A 9,082-nucleotide genomic window follows, 5' to 3' on the forward strand; every position below is an offset into this window, starting at 1 on the left:
GTTGGTTAAGTGTCCTCTTGATTTCGCTCATGTCATGATCTTAGGACCCTGAGATAGAGCCCTGCCTCAGGTTTTGCACTGAGTATGCAGCCTGCTTAGGATTCTTTCTCTCTCTTTCCCTCTACTGCTCCCTCCCGCCCCCCACCCTGCCATCATGTGCTCATGCTCTGTTTCTAAAAAAAAAAAAAAGACCTACCAGTGTTTTCTGGATATAATTATAAATAAAATTAACCATAATGTCAAAATAGAGAGAGAGAGAGAGAGAGAAATGGGTATGGCTTTTTATTGAAAACATAAATTTCTCATCTACGTGTTGGTACTTGCTCATCTTCTTTATCTCAACTAATGGCAACCTCTTCACAGATAGTAATGGTCCCTTGCCTGTCGTGGTCCATTGTCAACTCTAGCTATTACCATCTTCCCAACAAAGCAACTTCCCTGATGCTTCTCTTTGACTGCTCAGGTTGCAGTTGCATTCGTATTGTCTTCCTGTCTTAAAGATGTTAGTCTCCCTTGTGACACTTGGGTGGTGCAGTCAGGAGAGCCACCAACTCCTGGTTTTGGCTCAGGTTGTGATCTTAGGGTCGTGAGGTAGAGTCTCACGTTGGGCTCCATGCTCAGCTAGAAGTCTGCTTGGAACTCTCTTTCCCTCTGCTCCTCTGTCACTGCCCCCACACTTGCTCTCTCTCTCTCTCTCTCAAATAAATAAATAAATAAATAAATAAATCTTTTCTAAAAAGAAAAAAAGATGTTAGCCTCCCTGGGGGGCGGGGCGGAGAGGGATATAGAAAAATGGTGTTCCTGCCATGACTGCAGTAACTTCCTTCCCTCTGTACTTCCCAGCCACAGGGCCATTGCTGGGTACCATGTCCACCCATCCATTGGAGTCAGGAAAAAATATAGAAGAATTCAGTTTGGTTCAGCAGTTATGATGTTTCTGTTCTGTGCTGGGAATTGTGGTAGGTGTTGGGACGCAAAGGGAACACATAACCTAACCATTTTAGTCTCAAGGAGGCATATTTCAATAATCTGTCTCAAACTATCCTTCAGCATTATCCTACCCAATCTTGCTTGCTCCTCTCTTGTTCGTTATCTGTCCAAGCTCTCCTACATCCTGCTCTTCCTTCACACCTTTCCTCACTTTGTTCTTTAATCTTGGTAATATCTTTCTTCTTAACCACGGCCAACACCCCATCCCCAAGTGTTTAGAAGTATAGCTTGCAATGTCAGTCTCTAGAAAGGCTTTCCGAGCTAAGTAAAGGAAGTTATAAACATTTAACTATTTTTATTTTTCTAAGTTACTAGATCATGAGCAGCAATAAAACAAAAGATTGCATCATGTTATCTGAAGTGTTAATCTGGGGGCAACAGGAACCCTTTCATTTCTTGATTAAATTTAAATTTCTATATAATTGGTGATATATGTTCTTAGCTACTTTTTAAAAGAATTCAAAACAATAATCACATTCGAAAACAACCAAGGGAGAAAATCTAATGGTTTATGGGAGATTGTACATCTTAAGAATTATTTTGGACAAAGGATTAAAACTGAGGCTTGGAAAGACCATAGCCTGCTCATATTCTTGCCTAAATAAAAAAATTAAAAGAAAATGTTCTTACTCCAATCCTGAACAATAACAAGAATTTATAGGTTTATATAGATTTTTTTTTGTTTATATAGATTTATCTCTAAGAAAATTCGGTGGTCAGATCTGAACTATCCAAAATAAAGAACATGGAAAATGTTGCAAACTAAATTATTTCTCTAGATGATTCCAATTATTTAAGACAATAATTTCATTTCTCAGAAACATACATACTCCGGCCTGTTTACCTTGGGAGACTCTCCCTTTTTCCCTTTCTTGAGATCAGATAGGACTCCTTTCCCCCTCCTTCCCACTAAACTGCACTGTAGCTGGGCTTTCCAGAGCCTAGAGAAGTTAAGCCCTGGTTGTTGAATAAATGACCAGTTTTAGCATCTCTGAAAATAGCCTAAACCTTATCACTTCTAACTAAACAAACAAAATCTCCCCACATTCCACTGATTCATAGTTTTTCTGTTCTTTCCTCCCCTTATTCTTGCTAAAATACTATTACCTCTATTGTTCATTTTAAACATGCAGTATTTCAGCTACATTAAGTAAGCTTTTGCAATCTGGTCTTGAAACTTAACCACCATCTATAGTAATATGTTATGAAGAAATATGTTTCAAGACTAACAAATGATTTGCTACAACATAGGCTGATTTAAACTGGAAAATGTTTCGAATAACACAGATATTCATGTGTGGGTTTTGTACTCAGGTTCATTAATTTATACTTTTACCCAGAATTTTGCTTTTTAGGATTTTTTAAAATTTACAACTTGGGATCCCTGGGTGGCTCAGTGGTTTAGCGCCGCCTGCAGCCCAGGGCGTGATCCTGGAGTCCCGGGATTGAGTCCCATATCGGGCTCCTTGCATGGAGCCTGCTTCTCCCTCTGCCTGTGTCTCTGCCTCTCTCTCTCTCTCTCTGTGTGTCTCTCATGAATAAATAAATAAAGTCTTTTAAAAAAATAAAATTTAGAACTCATGTTATTACCTAGTTGGTAGTAAGTGACTTCATTTTCAACACATGAAGGATGTAGCTTTTAACAGTGTCGGTTGTAAATCGATTCTGATTAACCCATGATAATTGGTTGGATTCAATATCATCAAGTCAAGCAAGTGGCCCCGGTATTTTTGGTCTTTAAAAAAATCCAAGCTGGCTTAACTGAACGGCAATGGACCTGCTAAATTTCAATCACGTTGGTTATGCTGTCTCAGCATATTGTACTTTCCCAAAGCTACATTCTGACAACTCACTGGCTATGGCCCTCTGCCCTGTAGCATCTTTTTCAGGGTGTCCTTTACTTCTGTGTTCCTCAGGGTATAGATCAGGGGGTTGAGCAGGGGAATTACAAGACTATAAAACACAGAGACCACTTTGTTGTACTTCCACGAATCCCCTGCTTTAGGTTGCTGTAGATACATGAAAAACAACGTTCCATAGAAGATGATGACCACAGTGAGGTGAGAGGCACAGGTGGAAAAGGCTTTACATTTGCCTTCGGAAGACTGGATTTTTATAATGGCAAAGAGGATGCAAATGTAGGAGATGAGGACAGTCAGGAGGGATCCAGTGAGATTCACTGCAGAGAAGATCAAGAGCTGCTTTTCTTTGTTGCCGGTGTCAGAGCAGGAGAGGGCAAGGAGAGGAGGGTCAGCGCAGTAGAAGTGGTGGATGATGTTGGAGTCACAGAAAGACAACTGGAATGTCAGAACTGTTTGTATTACAGAGTTTAAGAAGCCGTAGGTGTAGACCCCTACCACCAACTCCTTGCAGACCCGCTGAGTCATAATGGCTGTGTAAATCAGCGGGTTGCAGATAGCCATGTAGCGGTCATAGGCCATCGTGGCCAAGAGGAAGCATTCAGTAGTGGCCAAAGCACTGGAGAAGTACAGTTGGGCAAAGCAGCCTGAGAAGGAGATGGTTTTTTTCTTCACCAATAAGTTTTGTAGCATCTTGGGCCCAATGGAAGATGAGTAACAGATATCGATGAATGCTAGGTGGCTGAGGAAATAGTACATGGGGGTATGGAGCCTCCAATCCACCTTGATGAGAAGAATCATGCCCAGGTTCCCCACCAAGGTGATGAGATACATTGCCAGGAACACCACAAAGAGGGGAAGCTGAAGCTCTGGGCGGTCTGTGAATCCCATAAGGACAAATTCTGTCACTGTGGTACGGTTGCCTCTTGCCATTTTGTTCTCTCTCATGTTGGAAAAAAGAAGAAATATAAAAAAAAAGAAGAAGAAGAAGAAGAAATATAAAAAAAAAGAAGAAGAAGAAGAAGAAATATGGCTTCAAAATGATTAGACTAAAAACAAAAGCTTCTTACCTCTTTGTTCCAGTACCTGATGACAGAAATTTGGCTTTACCATCCCAATGGTTAAAGACCATCATTAGCCATGGGGCTTTAATCTGCAAAAACAGACTCAGAGAAGTTGGAGCTCATTCATTTTCTCTTTTGATGGAGACTGAACAATCGACCTCCAAGTAAGTTACATCAAGTCACACTCCCAACAATACTGTACACAAATTCTGGTTTTCCCATAGACCCAAAATCTTATCAGATTTTAAACCTTTGTCACCATGATGGGCAACACATGTCCTCTTGATTTTTAAAAATTATGAGTAGGGGTTAGTATTTTTTCAAACAATTACTTACATGTGTATTTCTTTTTCACGACTGCTCAGTTCAGTCCCTTTGTTAATTGTCCTATTAGGTCGGTGGTCTTCTAAGCATTTTATATACAGGGTCTCTTTGTTAAGGAAATCAACTATTTGTTTAATATGTGTATTGCAAATTATTTCTTAGTCTGTCACTCAACATCGATGTAGTATTTTTTTCTTTGTGTCACGCAGTGTATTTTAAAGGGTTTGGTGTCAACTTTATCAATCTTCTTTTTGAATTCTGATCTTTGTGACATAGTTAGATAAACTTTCCTCAATTTAAAATTATATTTAAAATTGTCTCCTGAAAAAAAAATTAAAATTGTCTCCTGGTCTAATCTAGGGCTTTACTGGATTTCATTTTTACATTATAATCTTTGCTCTCTCCAGAGTTTAATTTTGAATAAAGAATGAGGTAATCAACTCTTCACTTATTTATCCAAATAGCTAGCCAGGTGTTCTAATGCCATTTGTTAGTGAAACAATTTTCCCGCTGATTCTGTTGATTTAAAACTCCAGCCTTATACTATAGTAAAACAGTCATAAGTATTTGGGTCAATTTCTGATTTTTTTTTTTTTTATAGTCTCTTCTAGAACAAAGACCAAACATTTAAATACAATACTGTAAAACTGGTTTTAATATCTGGTAACAAAATATCTGGCTATTCTCACATGTATATTTACCAGATGAGTTTTGGCATTATTTTATCAAGTTCCAAAAAATAAAAATAATCCTATTTTCACTTAGAATGCTATTGTAATTGAATTAGTATATTAATTTGCTGAGAATTGACAGCTTTATAATCAAAACTTCTATAAGTAAGGTATGTATGCCACTTATCAACCACTTTCATAAGCAGTCTTAAAATTTTCTTTAAACTTTACAGATAAACATCTATTTACAAATGTTTTATCTTTTTGCAAGTACTGTAAATGAACCTTTTTTTTCATTTTGTCATTTATTTGAGGATTGTTTACATACAGAAAAGCTGATTTTTATAAATTAATTTTATAATTATCTTCTTTACTACAGTTTCCTATCATTTAAAAATAACTCTTAGTCAAATCTTTTGGGTTTTTCAAATACAGATTCATATAATATGAAAAGGATATGAACTTCTTGCCTTACTTCTGTATACGATCTCTCATTCTTTTTTCTTTTCAATGTGTATTGGCTAGTTCTCCTGGGCTAATAGTAAAAATAATGACAAAGGTGGTAATTTTTGCCTTTCAACCTCTTAAAAAGCACAAGGGGACTCTCAGGCATTTAGACATACAGAATAACCTGTGCAATATAACTGATGTCTGAGAAAGACAAGGCTTTAAAGAACTGCACATATTTGGTGTGGTTAAAATACAGCAGGAGCAAGCCTGCTTTTGACACTGGGAGGGTCCAGGGCAAGAATAACAAATGGGGCCGCACATATCTGTGCCTTAAGAAGTAAGAGTTAAAAGTAAAGACAACAAATTAATAAGATACAGAATTCTAGCTTCCTCTTTGACAAATATACTTTATAATAAGCTGGAAAGCAGAATCCTTGGGGTTCCCATGCTGCAGTGAGGTGGCATGAGAACCTACCTCTAGCCCACATAAGTGGGCTGCACATGTATGAACATGCCAATCCATGTTTATGCATCTATTCACACCCTTGCAAATAGCCATCCCTTGGCTGCCCTTAAGCCCTCAGTATGTGAACATCAGCATTATGGTTTACCCTTGTAAGGGTGATCGGGGAACAAGAACTTGTAGACTCTGAGAGCCATCTGGGCAAAGAATTTTAGGGTCTTGGTACCCAGAAGATGGTCTAGAAGAGAAGGATAGAATGAATGCCGTTTGGTGGGGGGGCGGGGGGGATGGGGTGGAGGCACACATCTATTTGGCCTTGTCCCATGGAGCGTGGTGTAGTAGGAAGAAGTCCAGAATCGCCCAAAAGAATGTGGCCAAGGTTGGGCCCCTTTTGTTCAGTCATAAGGGTAGTACTGCCTATAACTAACCACATGGCTGGGCTAGATCATTGAGGGCTCACCCATTTTGAGGAGTTTGGTCTGTATCTTATAGAGGGAGTAGGCAGCCTTTGGAATTAACTGGGATGGTCATTGGAAATTGGAAAGAACCTCAAAAGATGAAAGATGGGTTCAAGGAAAGCATTTTAGGAGGGAGGATTTGAGCAAGAAGTTATGTCAGAACAGCTCAGAGCATGTTTGGGGGACTGTGAGCATCCTTTCTGCTAAGAGCAAGGACATCTGAAAGAGATTGATGAGAAACAAACTGGATGGAGGAGGGGAACAGAAAAAATTGTGCAGAGCTTCCCATGTCAGGGAGGTTTTAATAACTAGATCAGTAGTAAACATGAACCCATTAAACATCAGAGCAGAATGACATGACTGGAGTTAAGCTTTCAGGGAGCTACTCAGGGTGGATTAAAGGAAGTGAGCTGTCAGTAGTGACACCAGCTAGGATGTTAGGAAGGAGAGATACTCCAAAGACAAAGTCTGTTGCTTGATAGTTTAATTAAATTTTACCTTGTCTCTTTCTTCAGGATCTGACACAATTTGAATACACACACACACACACACACACACACACACACTCTAACAAAGTTGAGGACATATTGAGGAAAGAAAAAGAAGCAGATTTCTCCCTGTATTTATGACAAAGAACCATGAGACAGTACTTGTAGTAGAAATAGAAAGTCTGGGCCAGGAGTGGAGTAGGAAAGAAGGGTGTTGAACTCAGTTTGAGGGGATAGTGGGCAGTTACACACAGGCACAGCTGGCAGTATTGATTTGGGAGTCATCAATGGAAGGAAGATGGTAAAAGCTGTGGGAATCAATGAGACCATTCAGGGACAGAAAAATAGGTAACAGCAAGAGTTAAGGACACATGTTTGGGAAAATTGTATCTTTAAGGTCTGGGGACAGGCACAGAGGTCTCAGGTGCCCTAAGAGTTTCAGGCTAGCTCATATCAGGAAATGGTAAGGAGCCTTTTAAGTATGGGCCTTTCTAACACTCCTGGCTTATTGATGATAGTTGTGACCTCTTTTGCTGTGGTCTTATTTTTCTCAATAATAGCTTATAGAAAAACCAAACACAGATCTTCAGGAATTACACATAAGCAATCTTACTCAGTAAAATTGTTGTTCTGGATTCTGTGCCATCTGAAGGCAAGAAGACATTCTTTTGTATTTATTTCTAGAATGAGTCAGGACTGCCTACCTCCAAAGTATAATGGTTCTTATTTCAACTATGATGCAGAACAAGTTAGTAGCTCTAGAAGGACCCTAAAGGCCAGCAGCTGTCTAGCTGTATTATCAGCTATGACAGAGTATTTTTCCTATGTCAGCTCTTATTAACATAATTGCACATTCGCCTATTGCCAGTTTCTAAGTCATGATTAAAGCATTCTAATTTCTAGATTTTTTTTTTTTTGTAATTTCTAGATTTTTATAAAATTTCTTTTTGAATAGCAAAATATTTATTCATTAGTAATCCTATGGAAATGCTTTATTTTTTTTTTTGCATTAAAAAATCTTCTAATTGAATGTTCTTTCTTAATAGTTTTCAACCCAGTATGTACTCCGATTTTCTTCATGGGCAATTAAGTTTGAGGCTTCTGATAATATTAATGTTTAGTCTATTAATTCTTAGAGTATAACTAGACCTGATGATAAATTCCAGGAAGAACAAAATAATAAATTTCACAGAATAAATATTTGACTTGTAATTTTCTACTTAAGAGAAAACGTATGGTCCCTTTAAAAAATAAAATGCTGAGCATTCTGATTAATTACTCTCAAACTTAGTGATAATAACCAGTGATTATATAAATGCTTTTAATGTGCCAAAATTCATTCGTTCTATTTATACATTATTTTATTTAATAATTATTATTTCCCATTTTTTCTAATGGGGAAACAAACACAGAAATATTCAGTAGTTTTTTCCAAATTCACAAAGAGACAAAGTAGATGAGCCCGGATTTGAAACCAGGTAGGCTGATTCCAGAGCCCTCAGCCTAAACTATACTATACCACTATGATTCCTTTATGATATGACTTAAGCATGTAAATTAATATCTAGTTATTTGCAAATCTACATTTCTATGAAAAAAATTAAAATGAGGTCAGTAATGTTTCTTCTTAGTTTTTTGCAGGTACTTTTAACATTTACTGTGTTTATCTAATATTCAATACTATTGAATATTAGTTTGAAGTATTGGTTTGTGTTTTACCACTCACTGTTTGAATAATTTGAACAACTTTGTTCAATCTAAGAAATCTTCCTAACCCCTGGGAAGGGAGGGGCACATGAACTACTTTGAGAATCTGCTAAAAACTAAGTATCCGTTTCTAGGTAAGTTTCACTCATACAACATTCTGAGTGTGATTTCATTGGTTTTTGAGTCTATCAGGCACATGCTATGGTTTCCTAATAGAATAATACACTGACAGGGATGCCTGGGTAGCTCAGTGGTTAAGTGTCTGCCTTCAGCTTAGAGTGTGATCCCAGAGTCCAGGAATCGAGTCCCACATCAGGCTCCCTGCATGCAGCCTGCTTCTTTCTTTGCTTATGTCTCTGGCTCTCTCTCTCTCTCTGTGTCTCTCATGAATAAGTAAATAAAATCTTAAAAAAAAATACACTGACAAAAAGATTCCAGCTTTTCCAAGTAAGAGTCAACCAATCCTTCCCCATTTGTTTCTCTGATGGAAGCAAAGCATACCTGTCCTAAAGCCCTGTCCTTTTCACAATCCCAGAACTGAAACCCTTCTCTTGAATGCCTTGTCATTTTTACCATAGCAGCCTTGGAAAGGAATACAACTTACCAAG

General features: G+C 38.0%; 1 protein-coding gene across 1 annotated transcript; it reads right to left on the reverse strand.

Moving 5' to 3' along the window:
• Positions 1–2,846: 2,846 nt before the first annotated feature.
• On the reverse strand, positions 2,847–3,782 carry LOC121476079 (olfactory receptor 1030-like). The gene has a single exon (XM_041729827.1). It carries the CDS (start codon positions 3,780–3,782, stop codon positions 2,847–2,849), a length of 936 nt encoding a protein of 311 aa, XP_041585761.1.
• Between the last annotated feature and the right edge of the window lie 5,300 nt (positions 3,783–9,082).

The sequence above is a fragment of the Vulpes lagopus genome, chromosome 15 (assembly GCF_018345385.1).
Source record: "Vulpes lagopus strain Blue_001 chromosome 15, ASM1834538v1, whole genome shotgun sequence".
NCBI classification, from domain to species: Eukaryota; Metazoa; Chordata; class Mammalia; order Carnivora; family Canidae; genus Vulpes; species Vulpes lagopus.

What these genes read in the sequence shown, in the direction of transcription:
- LOC121476079 (XM_041729827.1), bottom strand. Translation starts at nt 3,782, where the DNA reads ATGGCAAGAGGCAACCGTACCACAGTGACAGAATTTGTCCTTATGGGA.